At 31.5% G+C, this 21,844-nt stretch overlaps 1 protein-coding gene across 1 annotated transcript in view; it reads right to left on the bottom strand.

Moving 5' to 3' along the window:
- The window catches only part of LOC144856409 (plexin-B-like), a 33,219-nt gene that overhangs the window by 1,706 nt on the left and 9,669 nt on the right, over positions 1–21,844 (bottom strand). Inside the window, exons 12-35 of the mRNA XM_078714411.1 lie at positions 16,708–16,874; positions 16,245–16,417; positions 15,437–15,536; positions 14,832–14,968; positions 13,308–13,472; positions 12,812–12,899; positions 12,014–12,295; positions 11,452–11,610; positions 10,698–10,923; positions 9,803–9,945; positions 8,532–8,650; positions 6,353–6,418; positions 6,010–6,084; positions 5,452–5,518; positions 4,492–4,638; positions 4,124–4,280; positions 2,883–2,995; positions 2,638–2,761; positions 2,014–2,099; positions 1,693–1,806; positions 1,390–1,556; positions 1,109–1,256; positions 318–455; positions 137–211 (exon numbers count right to left, since the gene is read on the bottom strand). Of these exons, the coding sequence (XP_078570537.1) occupies positions 137–211; positions 318–455; positions 1,109–1,256; positions 1,390–1,556; positions 1,693–1,806; positions 2,014–2,099; positions 2,638–2,761; positions 2,883–2,995; positions 4,124–4,280; positions 4,492–4,638; positions 5,452–5,518; positions 6,010–6,084; positions 6,353–6,418; positions 8,532–8,650; positions 9,803–9,945; positions 10,698–10,923; positions 11,452–11,610; positions 12,014–12,295; positions 12,812–12,899; positions 13,308–13,472; positions 14,832–14,968; positions 15,437–15,536; positions 16,245–16,417; positions 16,708–16,874 (3,236 nt within the window). The remainder of the gene's footprint in view (positions 1–136; positions 212–317; positions 456–1,108; positions 1,257–1,389; positions 1,557–1,692; positions 1,807–2,013; positions 2,100–2,637; positions 2,762–2,882; positions 2,996–4,123; positions 4,281–4,491; positions 4,639–5,451; positions 5,519–6,009; positions 6,085–6,352; positions 6,419–8,531; positions 8,651–9,802; positions 9,946–10,697; positions 10,924–11,451; positions 11,611–12,013; positions 12,296–12,811; positions 12,900–13,307; positions 13,473–14,831; positions 14,969–15,436; positions 15,537–16,244; positions 16,418–16,707; positions 16,875–21,844) is intronic.

Genomic DNA, 21,844 nt, shown 5'->3' with positions numbered 1-21,844 from the left:
AATTTGGAAAAGTCACAGAAGTGATAGGAAGAGAAGCTACAATATCGAAACACGGAATGGTTTTCAATGGATTGCAAAGAAAATAAAAATTACATAAAAAAATGTTTGGTTGTTACAGTAGAATATTGAAACTTACCTTATCTGTATGGTCTTTTAGATAGCTGAAAAGGTGCTCAAGTGTACTGGTTCGGCTAAAAATATCTCTGAAATTCTGTTTTGAGAAAAAATATAAAATTCATTAAATTAAACTTTCAAAACTTTTATTTTAAATATTCTGGAAACGTTTGAAAAACATATAAAAAAACTATTATTCTTACTTTGCCAGAATTGTGTAGTTCTTGGACAAAGCTTGCACGCTGGAACTCGGCTGTCTGCACCTTCTTATAGAAATTGTCAACAAGACTTCTGTAGTGTGGCATTTCTTTTGTATACAACAAACGGTTTACTTCAGATTCCTTTGAAATAAAATAAATACATCAAAGAAAATCCTAATTTTGAGAATTTGGTTGCTTTTGATATAAAGTAATTAATTAAAAATAATAATAAATAATAGAATAAAGTAATGAGTATTAATTTATTCATAAAATCATTGCCTTGACATTTGTGGCAATATTTTGAAGGTAAACAAAAAACAATGTATACAATTAAAAACAAAACAAAAACAATAAAAACATTGCATTGACATTTATGGCAATAGTTTAAAGGTTAAAATTAACAAAAAAACAATGTATAAATTTAATAACCAAAAATAAACCATAAAATAAAACCATAAAACATTGCCTTGACATTTTTGGCGAGAAAAAAACCCAATAATATATGAAATAAAAAACGAAACACCATACAAATAAAACTATAAAATCATTACCTTAATATGTTTGGCAATTGTTTGAAGATAAAATAAAAAAAAAAAATAAATAAACAATGTATTATGTTTGTATCATTATTCACTGCTGCTATTTACTATGGGTGCTTAAGTACAATATTTCCTAACCATAACTAGCGGCAGATGTATATAGATTTTAATCAGATCAATAAAGGATATGTATTGTTGGCTCATTTTCAACAGACGATACTGGTCCCTGGCAGTGAACCTACTAGGCCTACTTACTTTAGTGAGTTGTATTTTCTTTGGTGAGCAGGATTCTATAAATGTTCTTGATATAATGCTCAAAGTACCCATTATGGGTCCTGTCTGCTTGATGTCAAATATATATTCAGGGTGTTTAATAACCTGTACCCAGAATTTAGAGGGTACGCTATGAGGAAAAGAAAAAGAAACATTCTATAAAGTGTTCTGTGTCAAAATAGAAACAATACCAATATAAAAACAATATACAAAACTCTGAAATGATGAATTGGACTAAAAAAAAATATCAATTTGGTACACACCTGTTATTTTTCCAGGTGGTCAATGTGAGGTCATCAACACCTTGTTTCTTTGCTTCTTGATCAAATAGATCAAACAGATACTTAACAGATGGAGGAATTGGAGGTTGAGAGCTGGATGCCCAAAATATTGTATTAAACATTTCATCCACATACTCTTTAATAGCTTCCTATATAACAAAAAAGAAAATCTTTCAATTAAAAAGTTTTGTGCTGCAGTCATCAGTGAATTAGTTTTTGACTGGTCACTTATAAGCTCTTCAAACTGAATAAACAAACAAATACATAAAATAAATGATAAACTACCTTTGTTGCCATTGCTCTAAGAAACTTGATTTCTTTGATGTCTCTTTTGGCATTTCTATGCATATTGAAGAGACTTTTTCTTTTAGGATCAGTTCTGCCGACGTTATCTAGTGTCTAAAATAAAATTAAATTTATTGTAATTAACTTATCTTTACCTACTACTGTTTTACTAGTTGATAACATGGTTAAAATAAAGTTTCATATTTCAATGATTAGTGTACATGTTCCATGTATTTGAAATGAGATGACAACTTGTTACCATGTCAAGTTTAAAAAGGTCAAATGCAAAGATGTCACCAAAGATAAAACATATATTGTTACCAGATGATATTGCTTCATTCCAGATTCTTCTAAAGACTTCATTGAAATCGCACCATCATCTGGTTCCAAGGCTACATTGTCAAACACTAGAAATAACACAAAAACCAGTGCGATAATATACAAATAATGAATGTTTATGAGTCTAATGGTACAAATAATGGCATAAGGTGAATGTATAACCTTTCATCCTTTCATATAAAACATTCATTATTTGTTTTATATAACATCTAAATAGATTCCTGTCTTGAATCAAATAAAAGGTAGGCCTAGCTTAGCCAAGGCCTACAATTTGATTCACATTGAATAAAACAGTAACATTTGGTTTTTAATAATTATATTAAATATTATTATTTATATGGATTTTATAAATGCACCTACTGTTAGTGTTAATTATGTCAACAAACGACCAAACATCCTAGGCCTAACAAGGCTAAAATGCCTAGGCCTAGCATAATACTAACAGGCCTGGGCCTAGTAGGCTGAAAGACAGCAATACGAAACTTCGACAGGCAACTGGAACTCATCTAGGCTAATTATGTTTTTTCCAACGATTCCACGTCTTGTAGAGATGTTCCCATTACTTAAACAAAATCCTAAAAACTTACAGACAAATACTGTACTAACCAAACGTAGAAGCTGCACCAGCTGCAGGTGTTGCTGTTGCCGGACTGACAACATCTAAATCAATGTCAGCATTTGCAACCGTCTGCTTCTTGACAAGAGCTACAGTGCATCCACTGGCTGCAACCTACAGTGTTGATATAAAGAAGCATAATATAATAAAGGTAGCAAGTCATAAAAGAAAAATAAGCAGTAAGAATAATTATCATTCAGATATGATTGACTGTATGTGTAAATATTCTACTAACGGCTTTAGGTATGAGGTCTCCAATGGTATTGAGTTTTATCAGTTGACCATTTCGTTGTGATGTTGCATCGATGTCCGAAAGAATTAGGTGTCCACCGCGCCCATGGCGCCAGCCTATAAAGAAAAGTAGAGCTTATCAAAGGGTAGGAAAACATGAACTGAATTTACTGTACCTTTATCTATCCTCACACATAGATATTCCATAACATTTTTCTTTGTATGGCATGGAAATAAATCAAATATAATAATAATAAATCAAAACATATTCCAAAGGCCTCTATAATTCTTAAAAACAAAGTACTGTAGGAAAAGTTGGTAATATCTGGATGTATTTCAAGAGTTGAAGATGATCTTTACTGACTAAACAATAGACTGACAAGAGTATATAACTAAATACCAGGTTTGCATGTTCATAGTAGGAAACTGGTAGGAGGCAATAGAGTGTGAACATTACATTAAGATAAAAGGGATCTTTCTGTAGTCACCACCTTTCTTTATCAGTACTTCTATGAATGAATAAGTAGTTGAGAGCAGGAATGCTAGTAAACCCAGTACCATTTTGATTTGACAGGAAATTATCTCTCTCTCTTTTGAAAATTGCTTCAACACATTCAGGTGTTCTGTAGGTGTGCTGTTAGTATAGGATCTTGGTGTGTACAGTAGAAGTTTATTAATAATTTTCTTTGTTACATGTTTAGAAGAGAATTTATATCTGATCGTAATTGTACTACACTGTTTGGTAAGCCGCAAATGAGTTTATATTTTGTTAATTTTTTGTTAATTTTGTATATTAGAAGTTGCCTAGTATTGTTTTAACTTTTTCCTGCCATACAACTTTATGCTATATTGTTGCTACACTGGTAGGGAGATATCTGGTTCATGCCAGATATTTTATTGTATATGTTATGCAATAATATTAATCGCTCTGGAGCTTTAAATATAGTTCAAAAACATGTGCTGTACGCTCAGGGCTCATGGATAGGAATTTTTATAGAGATTTTTCCCCTATTCGGTTATCAGGGGTTTTATTCTTTGCCTATCCCAAGGTTAAGAATGTTTTAGTAGAACATTACAGGTTAGCATCTGTTTGGTTTCAATTCATTTAGTAAAAAGTAAAAAACACACAGACAGACAGATCCAAATTTAACTGTGCTGTAAGGGCATTAGGTTAGATCGATCACACTCGCACACCTCAAAAGACAAGGCCTGCTATTGGTTAATAAAGGACTTAAAACAACCTACTGAGATCTAAATGTTGAACTTTTGGGCGATCTGAGTATGGATCATTTTTGTACAATGTATCCAGTATCTTCTCCTTTACTTGACTGATGGTGTCACAGCTAAGAACTTTCACTTTTTGAAATTCACCACTGTCAGAATTTTGTATTGCATTCAGTGTCTGTAAAATAAAAAAAAATATATATTTCTAGAATATTAAGGTGTAATAAAGTAATTAATATAGTACACACATAAGACAAAGTAAATACAGAGATTAACTGTTGACTGTTTTACTGTTGTTTTAATAGAAATCCATTGTGGCCATGACTAATTTCATCTAATAATGAAAACGGAATGCATATATACAGGGCAATAGTTAATAGAATACATACAATGACTTGAGGACGTTCGTCTGACTGAAGGCAATCATCAAGGTTCAAGGAGTATGTAGCACGTCCAGTAATGGCATCTACTGGACCCATCTCAATCCTTAACTTCAGTGCATGGTACAGAACATACAGTGGATGTCCAGCATAGTCCTGCAAAACACATACATTTTTAAATGAGCGAGTGGCCAAACAGTTAAGACATTGGAATTGAAACCCATAGCCTTATGGCAAGGCTATTCACTTCATGGTTTTGGTGGTAGAATGAGTCTTCTTGGATAAGGACTATAAACTGTAGGTCCAGTGTATACATAAAGATAATGGGCGTTTTAAAGAACCTAGTACATCTTTCGAGATGAGTAGGGGTTACCCTGAAGTACTCATATACAGTCACTGTCATGGACAGACAGAATAGCGCCATAGTTGGCAGCACTAACATGATCCTTAGGGGAAGAAATATGTAGTTGAAAAGTGCCACATCTGAGTCCTCAGCGCATTGAGACGTTTCACATAAAAACACACTGATTATGCTAGACTGAAGGTACAGCAGCTTTTTCAACTGTGTGCTAGTTTATGATTCTTTTTCGGTTCATTGCACAGCACAAGAAGACATTAATACTGCACTTAGTGCATATGTAATTCATGTAAACTCAGAAAGTTCAAAATAAAAGAATTTTCTTTTGACTGATTTTCTCGATAGAACGACTTATTGGCCTATAATTGCATCACTGCACTTATGCCATATACAGTAGTATAAGTAAGTATATAAGTAGTATATACCTTAAAGTGCGGATGCACATCAATTTATGATAAAAATAGGTGAAGTGGAACCAATGAATATGATAAAAAGGTGCAATATTTCTGGGTTAATTTCAATAAAACTAATAAAACTAATACAAATTTTAAGTAAATCTTCAAGATGATTATTTTAATCATATGAATGTAAGAAAAGCAATATAAACATACCTTAAGGTAATTGTACATGGATAAAGCTATCCAATTGGACAACAGCTTTGCAGTCACAGAGTCTGTTCTATAAATGTTAAACAATAATTCAGTTTGAATATGCTGTACTAACTAACAATAAATACATTGACTTTCATTGCACCAACAATAACAATGTACAGTAACATGGTAGTAAAATATTTTCTTTTAGGTAGAAAAAATGTGCCCTCTAATTTTCTTAGCACACAAGATGACCTGAAGTAGTTATGACAGTGAACAACTTTAACAATTTGGTTTGATACTCTATGCAGAAACTAATGCCATGTCTTAGCAACTCCATTTTGCAAAGACAATGATTTTAACATCTTACTCTAAATAATGAGGCAGAAGCTATGATTGAGCCGCCGTTTTGATCTTTATTGGATCAATAAAGATTGAAACGTTGAATACTGACTTCCCTCTATTAGGCTTGTGGATCATCTTGTGTTTTTGTTGTCTTGTGCATCAATTGCTTTGATATAATATCGGACATTAATATAGAATAAGAAGCAAACAAAGAATAAATAAAAACAAACTGACCTAGCTAGGACCTGCTTGGCTTTATGCGATGACACACAATAATCAATGTTGTCTATTAACAACTCCTCAAGTACCCTATAACACAACACAAATTATTGTCAGTTTTATTTATTTACACAATTAATTGTAACCAATGAATACCTATATTTGCTGGATTGTTGTGGTGAAACAAGACTTTGTATTTAATTTTTTTACTGATAATCTGTATTAATATCTGATGAAGTGTGAAATAAAAACCAATGAAAAAAAAACCGCCTGAACAAAATTGTTTAATTTGATTAAGACAAAATGGAAGTGAAATTATTTCCATCAAATGTATTATAATATAAAAAAAGTTATTTACTCAGTAAAATAATCCATTTTATCTTCGATGAGAAATTCCACCACAAGCAACGATGCGATGTTACATCTAAAAAAAACACGACAAAATAATACACACTTTATAATCAAAATCATTATCTAATTACAACTACTGTATTTGGAAGAAGCTATTATTTATTAAAAAACTATTGTAAGGACAAAATAATATAAGGAAAAATTAATATTTTTCTTATATATAAATCTTAGATGTTAAATTATGGCAAAAGTGGCAATTTACAAGAAAAAATAATCAAGGAAAGTATAAACATTAGCCCATCAAGTAGATCACAACTTATAGACATTTCATATTTTAAAGTTTATTTATAAGTAAAAAAAATGATTTTTAGAGGAGTTAACATGCAAATATTGAATCCAACAAAATCATGCTAGGTTATAGAATGTAAGGCTTCATACAATCAAATAGGTGAAGGAGCGGGTGTCCAGCAATAAATAGTGTGTTATTCACACCATCCTATATTGTAATTTAATGGGTCAAAAAACAATATATATTCAACATTTTAATTTCGCTCTAATTTTGCTTAGTCAGTAAAAATAAGTTTAATGTCAAAATAAAATGCATATGTTGTATCATCGTTAGGCTTAAAACAACAATTTCATAATTAATATGTGATTGTTAAAAATTCCATTAAATGGTCTCATTATTAAGGTTTTAAAAAATGGTTTTGAATAAACATAGACAATCTTATATTAAAAATAAACAAATTTGTTTGAATATCACTCAATTAATTGTTTGGCCATTTATATGTTATGTACTGTATATTGATTGAAATTAAAGTTTATTGTACATTGTTATGTTCAATTTTGAAATGAAAGAATGTTCAATATATGACATTTGTCAACAAGAAAAAAACATTAATTAAATTTGAGCTGATTTTGCAATTTAAATTTGATCAAAAAACTGAATAATCAAAACAAACAAAAGGTAGTATGCTATTAAACCTGCGACATAAGAGACCAAAAATCCACACATAGGGAGTATGGTAGCCAATGCAATAGTAGACCAGAACTCACACACTTTTCCATCATTTTGTGTTAATGGTATCAGGTTTTTAATTCATAAAGCACAAAAAAAAAAAAATCTTTAAGCGCCGTGAACAACAAGTGAAAGTTAATCAAGAAAAGGCTGAAAGCGGAATTCCATGACAACATGTTACCAAATTATTATGCACTAAAATGTGTCCCTTCACTATAGAGTACAGTAGTGAGTAGTGTACTTATTAAAAACAAACAAAGTTAACACAATTGGGTTAAACTGGAAAGGTTATCGTCTTTAAGAATGGTTTAAAAAAACAAATTATATTCAGTTTAAATAAAAAAAAGAAAAACCACAATATTATAAGTAAAAATAATTTAAATTAAAATGTCAAGTCAAATCACAAATATTTTCCCCATTTGTTATTTAAAACATGCAGCAAGTTTTTCAATAAAATGGAATAAACAACATGAACAACAATATGTAAGGGAGGTAAACATAAACTGTTGTACAAACAATGTAACCATATCAACAACAACAAAAATAAAACAATTTGAATGCAAACAAATTAACTGAAATAAAAAAAAAATGTTGGGTGCAAAAGGTAAAAAATCCAAACTTTACCACAATGAACTGAAAACTGTAAAAGCTGTAGAGAAATGGTATGGTATTAAAACTTGAGGCAAATTTAAAAAATACATGTTGTGATACACACTACAGTAAAACACCTTTGAGACTTCTCTATTAAGGGAATACACACCTCTATTAGAAAAAACTTTCCTGTGAAATGGGAAAGATTGTTTCAACATTATGGCCAATGATCAATGGACACTATCTTGTGAAACAGACAAAAGGTAATGTGTTTTAACACTACGGCTAACCACTATATCAGGAGATATCCTAATTAAGGCAAAGTTTTTTTTTTGAGTTTATGTATACTTTAAGTCTTATAATTTCGGTTTGTAAATTCAATTTGAGTCACTATTTTCTAGTACTGGCTAGATTGTGTCAATATTAATATTTGCCTTCATCTTGATAGAATATTTGTAAGATTTATGTTCATTTTTGGAATTTGGAACAGTATTACTAAAGGCCCTTCAAAACGTGCATAAAGATGGCTCACGAATAACTGAAATATGCAGTATATTAGGGGTAAAAAATGACTTACTTTTCTTTAACAGTAACTTTTGAATTGCTGTCCAACATTTTGATGAAGGTTAACAAGAAACTCTTGTTAAGAAGAAGCTCTGAAAGTTGTTGTAAACGTTTTGTAATGTTTTCACTATCCTACAAGTAAATTATTAGAAAAGAATTAATTACTACAGTACACAAATATTTATTTCATATTATTAATTTGATTGAACTACTTGTGGTAATATAACACTACATGTATTATTCTGTTTTACAGTTTTACACTGTAAAATGGCAACAAAATTGAGCAAGGCAGGGAATGTTGAATAGTTGTCCAGTGCAAACGTCAATACAGGGAAGTGTTAATTTAGGGTATGTTCAGACTCACGGCGCTAAAGTAGCATTATGTAAGCGGCGTACATAATTGTGTGTCTGAAAAGGCGGCGGAGTAGCTTTAGCAAGTGTTATGCCTTTAATAACGCTAATCCAGTGATGCATCAGTAATTTTAACATTAACCGATGAAAAGGCACGACCCCAATTAGCAGGCTAGCATACCTGTACACTACATTTACCACACCAAAATAGCTGAATTTCAAATATATTTTAAGGTTTTCAAAATTAGAAAACATCAGGGTGGCATCAGCTATATGATATTTTCATTAAATTAAATAAATCAAACAATTGTCTGCATAATAATTATGTTTGAAATTATTTTGAATTAGAATATATTTGAAGGTAACATATATAAACAAAAATAACAAAAAATTTACTATGTAAACTTTCATGCATTTGTCATGTATAGTACATAGTTCTATCTGCTTAGACCCGATGATCAGAGTGTTTAAATGCAAGATATTGGAATGTTGATCGTTGTGTCTGAACACCAGGACTTTTAAGGCCACAGATTACCTTAGATAAATAACCTAACGCTGTGAGTCTGAACACAACCTTAGATTCTAGGACAACAAATTTATGGCATATGACCATGGAGTAATAATTAGTGTTACAATACAACTGAATAAGGAATAGTTGACTGTTTATTTTCGTTCATGGTTGTTGTTTCTAATTATCACTTCATAATATCAGGCGTGGGAGTGCTTGCCCAATACACTCCAAAATATGCCTTGGAGATTTGCCATTTAATGCATGTTAACATTTGGTGAACTTCTACACATGAAAAACAGCAAACCTACAGCACACTAAATGTGCTGAGGAGTACAATGTGTAGCACACTAGCAATTTTAAAGAGACAAAACCTGTGATATGATATAATATAAGTGGAGAAATCAATAAACAAACAAACTTACTTTGTTTTGTGAATCTGGAATATGTTCAAAGCCATTGAACATCATGTTACAGACATATTGTTTACGAGTAACAAAAGGCATTACAATCCCTTGAAAATCATCTGCCGTCAAATCAGTCAAGTAAACGGTTAAATCAGCGAATGCTATTACAAAAATAAATAAAAATGATAAGTTTGTGTTTACTAAGTATTTAACCAAATATTCTACACTAGGTTATAATGTTCTTTACAAAATATTCCCATTTCTATACTTCATTCAATATGATTATGTTCAGGTATTTTCTCTATGATTTTCAATTAATATGTGAAGGAAAATTGATTAATATCAACAAGGTAATTTTAAGTATACATAAAATAGTGAGATAAAATAATGTATTAACAGTTGAAATAGAAAAAAACATTGAAAAAAAATGTTTTTGTTTATAATTATACAAAATTTGAGAAAAATACTCTTTTTTACTGAGGTTGCATGACAAAGCTATAGGAAGTCATTATTGCTTACAATTTGCAACTGTTAAGTTGGTTAAGACCATCAAACCAGGCAGGGTTGGGTTTGGGAGTAGTGTCACGGCACAAATGGAATTATTGGCCTAAGGATTGTATAGTACAGCCAGGTATACATGTAGTAAGAGGCAGTTGTAAAGATTGTATATTCTGGCCAGTAAGTTTCATCCACTAAAGACACACAATAGAATGCTGAGTACTTTGGCAATAAAACAAAGATGGGAGTTTTGTGTACATAATTGAAATATTGGGACATACTTATGAGAATGAATGACAATTTACCAGTTTAAAGTACTAATTTATGGTAAATTAAATTATAATGGTAACCTGCAATTTGGTCAGTGTTATGCCCAAATAAGGTCATGTTATGCTTGACTGATTTAATTGATCACCTGATTGAGCTTCTTCCTGCACTTCTTCCTGAATTCTTTCCATTTCAACATAAACTTTTTTGTTTTCTTTATCATATTGTTTAATCCTTCTTCTATGAATCAGAAGAATGATAAAGAAGAGAAGTATTACAACCCCTATTACTGAACATACAATAATTATTTCTACTTGAATGTTTGAAGAATATTCAATGGGTCCAAACGTCACATTAATGTTACCATGTTGAATCTGAAATGAAAACAATTGAATTATAATCCTATACGCCATTATTTTGTTTTTTGTAAAATAATATCTTGAACTTTGATATTTACCAGTAGTTTAAAAAAAACAATAAAAAAATGTTAAAAAGCATTTAAAAACATAAATTCATAATAGAATATTATACACATAATGAATGTTTATGAGTTGAATTGTGAGAATATTTAATAAGTTGAAAGATTGACTGCTCCCATTTAACGGGTACCAAGAATACAATCATAGAGGTGTTATAAAAGCCATTATTTTGTGATAAAAGATAATGTCAATTGCAGAACATTTGGCAAAATCAGAAGCAGAGTATTTTACTTTTAAACGAGAGGTTACCTCAGTTGGCTTTTAATTGAACTTCACTAAGAAATTCTATATAATAATATTATAAAGTTGTACTGAATCAGTACTTATAAATTTTCTGTACCATGCTGTCTAAGAGGTTGCTTTTAAAATGAGTAATAATGATTCTTGTGATCTGGTGACCACAAACATTTGCAATACACGTACCTTAACAATAGGATGATCTTCACCATCTACTGGACTAGGTTCCTTGTCTGGTACTTCAACAAGCACTACTGTACGTGATATTGAATTTACAGTGCATTTGACACTTCCAATGAAGACTTCAACATCCTCAACATCACTTGCAAGGTTGATGTCAGAACCCTAATGTACAAAAGCATTTGTTAAATTACTAATAAATAATCACAATCAGTAAATTACTGATTCAATAAGGATTTGAAAAGTTCTTTTTAAAATTTTAACATATATGTAACTCAATAATACACTTTACAATGAACAAAAATTAACTAACTAAATTCAATAATTATAAAAATTATGAGATTTGTGTAAATAGTTTGTGCAGCAATAGAACTAAGTTTGGTTCCAACTAGCACGCATCAAATGATTTAATCACTACACAAGTAGATTGACTATTCATGACACAATCGATGGATCAACCATGCATAATAGTCAAATTACTTGCGTTGTCAATTACATCCTTCCATTGTGTTAAGTCGATTTGACTCAAACGCAATATACTGCTGAAGAAATAAAACTATATATTTACCATCAACTTCATAAATTCATCAATATCTTTGTCATATCTGTATATTCCATCTACCACATTCTCGCCATAAAAAGACATATTATTGCCAAAAGGATAATATGTTGGATTAGTGTAAACTGAAAATCCAAAATCACCATTCAATGTAGGAACAAAACCATCAAATGAAAAGGTCAAAGGTAAAACTGTCTGGTCTGCCTGTCGTCTGCTACGATGACCTGATGTGGAGAGATCAGCTGGTGGACTTTCACAATCCATCTCCTCATTTGACAGAATAATACAGTTCTGAAAAACCACCAAATCATTTCTTTATTTATTATGTACATTATAGAACAATTTACAAAGAATTTTAAAAATAAATAATGAATGTTCATAAAGTCATATTCTTTGCTTAAATCTGACAAAACAATTCCACTACACGACCTTAAAATTATCTTTACTTGATAATCAGATGCTCTTGCAGATGCTTTAATGTACTGAGCATTGAGTATAATAACATCAGAGAAGGGCCTATGCATGGTTCCTACTAGAGATGCAACACAAGGACGCATGTAACATAAGTGATTTGACCAATCACAAGTGATTGATTATCCCAACTGTTACTTTTCATTGGTCAACTTGCTTGCGTTGGGTCTACATCCTTGCTACCAAGCTTTAAACCACTCAGATGTTATGGATATGGATTATGGATATATTCATATGGATGAAAGATATGGATGTAAGCATTGTCATTTAATGAAAACCTCTCTTTCTATTGAAATTGATTGAATTAGAAATGTAAATATTGTATCTAAATCTTACATTTTCAGCTGATACGCTATTTAACAACATCGTTGCTCTCTGTACATATTGGAAATTTGTTCCGGTCACTCTGATGTTTTGCCCACCTCTGCAATAATAAGCATTTTAAACAACATCATTACTTGGACTATGATGCTTTACGAATGAAGAAGTCAATTGATTTTACTTCCAATTCTTAAAGGCCAATAATTTCTTCATACAAGCCAAAACAGACACTGAGGTCATCATCAGATGTTTTACTCATGCCTATACCTACAGCGCCGCCAACAAAATATTATTGACAACATGCCTGTTCCTGTTCAGCTGCTGTTCTTATCAAACTGAATCAGGAAAGGCGCTTGCCATATTCAAACAACTCCTCAAATCTTACATTTTTTTTTTGCATTTTCATTATTAAGCTTTTGCTCCTTTATAACATTGTTCAGCGCTTAGAGGTGCCCTGTATTGCTCTATATAAAATTGAACATTATTATTATATTAAGAAAATTTTTCTTACGCTTGAATGCCTTTATTAGGTTGGAAATCAGTCACTGTGGGATTTGTAGTGTAATTAAATGTAGGACCATCTCTAACAGCATTTCCAAATGTAACTGTTACTGCAACTTCAGCTCCAGATGTTGTATAATTTGATGTTGTACACATTATCTGGTTTTCATTGATACTGTAAAATGAAACAACAGTTGTTAGAATTTTGTAAAGATCCGTTTTTTTAAAGTATGCCCTAAAATTAGTAAGCTAATTAAATTTAATGGAGTTTTCCGTGACAATATATCTATCTGTGGTTTAAATTTGGTAAAGATCTGTCTTTTAGTTTTGACATTATCCCGCTAACAGAGACAAACACACGAACAAATAAATTGCAGACAAAAAATAACCACCTTGGTAGAGGTAATCATTTACATGTCAATCTATATACAATTACGATTTATTTTGTAACACAACCTGCAGCTTCATTAAAGGAAAGGAACACCCTGGGCTAAATGTGCCACTGTGCTTATAGATAAATATAATAAAAACATGATTACAATGGTTCAAGGTACAATAGTAAGCAATTTAGTTAAAAAATAGACTTTTAAACGACAACATATCGGAAATTGAACAGCGCCATTTTGACAGGTTAAGAGCAATTATGTGACGTCAGATTAGGTGGACGCATTCAAGCAAATCCAAGCGTCCATCGTCTTAGTACAGTATTTCAATATGGAAGTGCGGGATATAACCATAAATAAAATCAATTAAATAGCCTAACATACCTAATATTTTCGGAATATGGCTTGGAGTTTTTATAATTCAGAAAATTTGGAACCAGAATATACAGAAAGAGAGTTAGTTTTGCGTCGTGCTGATGAGGAAAAAAGAAGAGAAGAAGAACATTCTCAAGCATAACAAGCCGTCGAAGAATGGTGTACTTGCGGCCAGTGTATCTGTACTGTATGCCTTACTAGGCCTAGAACTCGTGTTAAACGAAAATAAAGTAGACACTGCATCGTCAACCAACAGCCTCCGTTTGGAAGGTTTGCCAGTTAATTCCCCTACCAAATCCCGTTTGAAACAGCTAGGCAATAAAAGTAACAATAGATTAACAATAGCTGAAAGATTTACGAATTGGCTTGCAGAAGAAAAGATCGATCGAAGGTTTGTTTACCAAGTCAGCGCATGCTCATACCGTGTCATCGCCGTCCTGCATGACCGCATGTCGCGTTATTAGCCAATCATATTAGCGGATTTGCTTAGCCAATAGAAGCGCCGAATGCAACCGCGAATCTTAAAATTTTCGTCGGCCGTATCTGACGTCACAAACAGGCTGTCACGAGCACAAGATGGCGATTTTCAAATGTATTGAAAACAGCTTTAAAATCCTGTTTACTAGAAAACTACAAATCCGATTTAAACATAAATTGTTCTGAATATTAAGTTGGTAGGGTTACTTTTATAATAGTTAGGTAAGATATTAGGGTGTTCCTTTCCTTTAAGATCATTAGACTAGACGATAATGAATGTACAAAATGTTATTTCATACCTTGTAACATAACATTCACTTCCATCAATAGATACCGTTATGTCATTCCCAGTGTTCAGATTAGATCCACTGAATGTTAGTGAAGTTCCACCAGCTTGTATGCCAAAACTTGGACTAACCTCAGATATAATTGGATTCTAAAATGAAAAAAAAAATAAAAATGTTTACTTTATTAAATATATATTTTATAAAACACAGGTATTACTATATTATTAATAATTGTTTTTAATATTTCAAATAAACAAATGTTTTTATACAAACATAAAAATAAAATTGTTAATATCCTTCTCTTTTACTAACAGGAGTGAAAGTAGAAGAAAAGAGTGAAATTACATTAATTTCACTCTTATCTTGTACTAGCAGGAGTGAAAGTAGAAGAAAAGAGTGAAAGTAACTTCACTCTTCGCTGGTTCTAGTGTCATTTTAATATCATGAATACCACAAGTGTACAACAACGATACATGATTACTGTAGAACAAAATAAAAAAATTTAAATAACTTAGTAATAATAGTAAAAGTAATAATATAAAACTATTTCTTAAGGTTGACTCTTCTACATCAAGGCAAGATTAAAACAATTGTGAAACTTGAGTGAAAAAATATACCTGATAGAGTATGACTATAGGTGCACTTGTCTTTCCTTGAACAGTTATGATGACTTCACGTTGAGAGACACTATCAAACACAGGAGCTTTACATTTCACACTGTGTATAGTAAATCATACAATTTCCCTTTTACTTAGTATATACACCACAAAAATAATTATAATAAAAAACATAACATGCAATTTTACCCCCAATTGTGAGGATGGATCGGAATAATGCATGGCACATGATACTTAATAAACGAACCAATCAAATAGTTTATAGATTATGTGTGATAAGTTACAGAAGTGCTTTGTACTTCATCTCATGTTAGAATGGTGGTTTTCCATAAAAGTGTTTTTAGAAAATGTTTGTATAAAGATGAGACAAATCTGAGGCATCTTAACATGGTAGCAGAGTTGTCAAAGATACCTGTCTGTAGGATGGGTATCGACTACTTATATTATGATCTGTTTTGCATTAAATCAGTAAAAACTGAATACATACAGTAGCAATCATAATATATTTACTTGTTGTCCATACACACATTATCACAATACACACAGAGGGAGGCATATTCGGTTAAACTGAGGGTATTAACTGTGTTGTGCACTGAACCATGAAATACCATAGGTTTGTTTCATGGTTCAATCGCCATCTCTCTGTGTTTTAACTTACGGGTTGGATTACATGAATATAGCGCACTATCTTACGGATGAGATGTTGGTCCTGTGTGAAACTTGGCTTATGTAGAGCAAGAAGGATCCCACCAGAAACAGGTACAGACTTAGTGCTGCATAATTAATGTAAAATTAAATTTCAAAATACCTTTGTAAAGCTATGTTAAATCCATCAGCAACTATTACACATTCTTTGTTATCTATCATAATGTTGTCAATATCGGACATCATCTTTCCAAAATCAGTTCCGAACAGTTCAATGACCTCTGTAAAATCAGGTTCAGGTTGAGTAGTTACTGTAGCAACTGAGATAGGAAGAGTCTGAAAATAACAATTAACATAAAAGCATGATGGATACTGTATTTAAAAAAAACCAAACATGACTGGTGTAATCATAAAAAAAACCAATTTCCTCAAATATCATTTTATACTCTTTAGTTGACCTATCCCCTAATTTTCAGACTAAATGTTTTCTGCCACCAATATATACTGTAATGTAAATTACACACTATGAAAGAGTAATAGAGGGCGACTAGCAAACAACATTTCAAACAAATTTAAGTTAGGCTAGGGTGCTGGATTTTGAAGGAAGATAAATTGATTCCAATTACCTGAATAATAACAGGTGATGGACATTCATTCACTATTGATGAACAGAATGGACTGTAGGAACATTGGTCTCCAGTACACCAGACACAATCAAGTGCAGACCTAGTGGTGTTCATTGAATAGCATCGACTGCAGTCTGGACGTTGAACACTACACTTGTACAATGTGACTGGTAAATAAAAATAGAGAAATTAATGTAAAAATGAAGCATTAACTGATAAAATATCATAATCATTAGCATATTACCAAGGTGTCACTATGAGTTATGACTTTGTGACTTTGTTTTTGAATATTAAAATGCCGAAAACAATGATACATATTTTTATCATATTTTGAGAGCGTTTGCATGTGTAAAATGGCTGTATGCTAACTGACAAATGATGTCTATTCAATTGGTTTTATTCACCAGGTTTTGAAAACACGTCTCAAAGCCTGGTTGGATGAGAGTAGATAATATTAATAATATGTATGTACTATGCCAAGAAATATGTCATGATAACATTTAAGGATAAACTAAAAACTGTAATTAATAATTATGCTAACAAAAATACAGTTTGACACCATAAAATAGGATATAATATTGTTTGCACAGTGACACCAGAACAATCAAGGGCATAAAGTAGGGGTTTATAGTATACAAACAAATTGACTGTAATCTAAAGATTATATCACCCTGTTGTTTGAACAATGTGGTGTTGAGTCAATACTTAGTAAAGTAAGTTGTTGTTAAACTTCCTGTTTAAAAGTTAAACAGTCTAACAACAGACAAAATCAACGCGCCGGATGTCACTTCTGTGGTGAACACAATCATGTCAAAAAGAACTGTAGACATGGTCAACATATTAAGTGTTACTCATGTGGTTTGTTAGGCCATAAGTCGGTATCTTGCCCATCCGAATGCTAGGAACATGGCCATGATGAAAGAGCCGGTTATAAGGGACATTCCTTAACCGGTAGTATCGACTGGACAAGTCAACAACAAAACAGGTATTTGATGCTTAGTAATGAATATAACAATGAACATAAGTGTAATATCTCAAGAGAAAGTTTTGTTATAAACCAAAGTAATGAAAAAGTTAAATCAAGAAAAAGACATAGACGTGGTAAAAAGAAAAGTCGTAATAATAAGAATAATGAATGTTCTAACATTAAGATTGCATTTAATAACGTAAACAGAGTTAAATCTAAGATCTATGAGATAGATCATTTCTTAAAAGACAATAGTGTCCAAATATTAGGTTTAGCCGAAACATTTCTACAAAATGATAAAACAATTGATATTAACAGATATAAATGGATTGGCAAAAATAGAAAATCTAAAAATGGGGGTGGTATCGGTTTTCTAATATCGGAGGCGATTACAATCATGGATGATAATTATTTCGACCTGCACGATGATTATGAAAGACTATGGATAAAGGTTAAGTTAAACAATAATATTATATATCTAGCAGTAGCTTATTTTCCTGTCGAAGGAACTGATGCTTGTCTCTCTGATGAATTATATAATCAACTCCTATCAGAAATCTTACAAATTGAAAATGAAAAAGATGCACACATGTTAATTATGGGAGACTTTAATGCCAGAATTGGTAATGCAATCCCATATGGAGACCCTGTTCTTAACACCAATGGCAAACGTTTTCTTAATTTTTGTGAAAATTCAGAACTTACAGTTCTCAACTGTACAAAACTATGCCACGGAAAGACAACGTGGATGAGAAATAATCAATCCTCAACTATTGATTATATGTTAACCTCAGACAACCTAATAGAATATGTAGAAACATTTATTGTGGATGAAGACCACCGCTTTCATTTAGGCAGTGATCACAATACATTAATAACAAATTTTAAACAAAGCTTTGGTAAATTAAAAAAAAAGGAAAAGAATATACACCCCACAAATATTTGGAATATTTTACCGGATCAAGACTGGTTCAATTACCAGGAAGAACTAAAAGATACCTTCGAAGAATGGAACGCCAATGAATTTGACTGCCCAAATATGCTATGGTCCTCATGGCGATCAAAATTATTACAAGCAGCAAATAAAACAATAGGATTTAAAAATAAGAAATGTAAACACAAACGATGGTGGGACTCAAACATTGATCGTTTGATCAAAGATAGAAAAGCTGCCAGTAAAGAACACCGACATTGGGTAAAGAGTAATAAAAACACAGTACATGGCAACGAGCTATGGCAAAATTACCAACATAAAAGGAAAGTTGTCAAACACGCAATCAATAAGAAAATAATGCAAGTTCGCATTGATAAAAGCGCACAAATTTCAGAAAACGGTGGAGTAAGCAGTAAGAATTTTTGGACAAACTTACGAGGTTCTAACCGCAAAAAAGTTGAAACTACTTCAATTAAACTGCCTAACTCTGATGAGACAACAACAGATAAATGTAAAATAAAAGAGACAATATGTCAATATTGGAAGACATTAGGACAAAGTAACTTAGGTACTCACGATTATTCAATTAAACAAACAAAAGAAGAAATAAACATTCTAAGAAATAAAAGTGATGAATGTAATATCGGGAATGAAAATTCCCCTCAGCTTTACAATATATATATCTCTATGTTAGATATTAAATGGGCGTTAGGCCAATGTAAAAATCAAAAAGCACCTGGCACCGATACCATTCCTAATGAACTTCTCAAATTTGGAGGAGATAAACTAATCCAATCTCTCTCTCAACTATTTAATCGCCTGTTAGAACTTCAAACTATCCCTGATGAATGGAACAAAGGTATAATAATCCCGGTTCACAAGAAAGGTCCAAAAAATGACTTAAACAATTATAGAGGTATAACTCTCAACTCATGTGTGTCCAAGGTATTCACGCGTATTATATCTAATAATATCTCAAAGTTTCTTGAAAGCAACAACATATTGTCTGAAATCCAAGGTGGATTCAGAAAAGACCATCGCTGTGATGATCATATTTTCACACTTAAATGTATAGCCTCAACCAGACAGGCAGAAGGTAAAAATACATATATGGCTTTTCTTGATTTTCGAAAGGCCTTCGATACTGTATGGAGAGACAAATTGTTAACCACAGCATGGGATATTGGTATTAAAGGAAATGTATGGAAAATGTTATTTAATATTTATAATAATGTTCACTGTAAAGTAAAATTTGGAGAAATCGAAACAGAATATTTCGAAATTGAAGAAGGTGTTAAACAAGGTTGTGCATTATCACCTATTTTATTTTGTATATACATAAATGAATTTGCCAAACTTCTAAGGGAAAATAAAATGGGCATAGAAATATGTAATGTTCAATTAAGTGGTCTATTCTGGGCAGATGATGTTGTTCTGCTAGCTAACAACGAAAGGGAGTTACAAGAAATGCTTGATCTAGCTACAAAATTTAGTAATGACTACAAATTAGAATTCAACTATGAGAAATCCAATGTTTTAATTACTGGAAAAAGAACAGACAAACAGAGATTATGGCCATTAAGTGATCATCATATTTCAGAAGTTAATAGTTACAAATATTTAGGATCCTATATTACAAGATCTCTTTCCGATCACTGTCATATTGAAGAGGTTATTAAGAAGGGATATAGAATTATAGCGTATATAAAGTCAATTATTAATGATCAAGATGATTATAACAGAGTGTTTTATGGAGATTTGTTGTGGAAGACTCTAGGTCTTCCTTCAATTAACTATGCGTGCTCTACATATGTCTGTGGTGGTATAAGTGATATTCAAAATCTTGAAAAATTACAAACCCAAATGGCAAAGGCGATACTCAAAGCACCGCGTACAACTTGTAAGGAAGCTTTGTACGGTGATCTAGGTTGGAAGTCTATTTCAACTATTCAAGACATGCAACGAATCGATTTCTTAAATCGTTTAGTAAAGATGGATATGAGTCGATGGCCCAAATTGGCGTTTAGTGCTATGCTATTCATTGGTCATACGTCTACATTTAAATGGAAATGGTACAACCATATGCAAAATACTCTAGACTCGTGTGGAATGAGCCACAGGTTTAAATTAACGACAGATACTAACAATCAATGGGTAAACATTTCAAAAAATATAATTAAAAGTATTGATGGTATACAAATTTTTGACCAAGCCAGAAAGAAAACTTCATTGATGAATTATGTCACACTTAAATCCACACCATATATAGAGCCGTATCTTTTAGATAAATTAGATTTCTTAGGGGCAAGTCTTAAATTTAAGGCAAGATCAAATACACTTGCACTTAACCTTAAGAAATCTATATGGGAAGAAGATAATGATGGTATATGTCCTATATGTAAAAATGATAAAGAAGACATTATACATTTTATGTTCAAATGCAAATATTTTGATGATCTACGCTTAACGGAATATTGTAAACTTGAGCGTAACCTATATAATAGTAATCTCTATACATTCTGGTTGCACTTCCTACTAGGTAACCCAGTATTAAAACTAAAACTAACACTAGGAAGTGACACTAGCCTTCCTACTGGGACGCAACCAGCAATTGTTAATAAAGTAAATGAAATATTTGACATGTTTTGCAAAAGCTATTTAAAACAAGCATGGGCTTCACGTACCAAAATGTTAAATATTTAAATACCAGTCTGGTACTACTAATGTATAACTGTAAATGTAATGATTAACATGCTATACCTTACATTAAATATATTTACTTTATAACGAAATAAAGTATAGTATAGTTAAGATTTTTTTATTTATTTTTTCTTTCATAATAACTTATGACGTTATGTGAATGTTTTTTTTCATTTTGTATCATTATGTATTATTGTTATTACTATACTGTATAAGAAACCATTTCAATATTATCTATCATTATAATTTTAATAGCATCATCAACAATTATTTTTGTAACTACTTCCTCTTTATGCATTATATAAATATATTTAAGTAAAATGATGTATCAACTCATGTCAGACAAATATTGCCACAGTATATAGTAATAATTTTTAATTTTTTTTTTTTTCTTCTAACTTTGTAAATTAGCTTAAGTATCCGTATCCGTCATTTTATGTTAATTGTGTTTAATATGGATGCACCACTTACTGTGTGTGCCACCGATGTAAAGGTGCAATTTCCAAATAAATTGATTGATTGATTGATTGATTGAT

Source organism: Antedon bifida, chromosome 11 (genome assembly GCF_963402885.1).
Source record: "Antedon bifida chromosome 11, ecAntBifi1.1, whole genome shotgun sequence".
In the NCBI taxonomy this organism is placed as follows: Eukaryota; Metazoa; Echinodermata; class Crinoidea; order Comatulida; family Antedonidae; genus Antedon; species Antedon bifida.
This window is presented reverse-complemented; position numbering and strand designations above follow the sequence as displayed.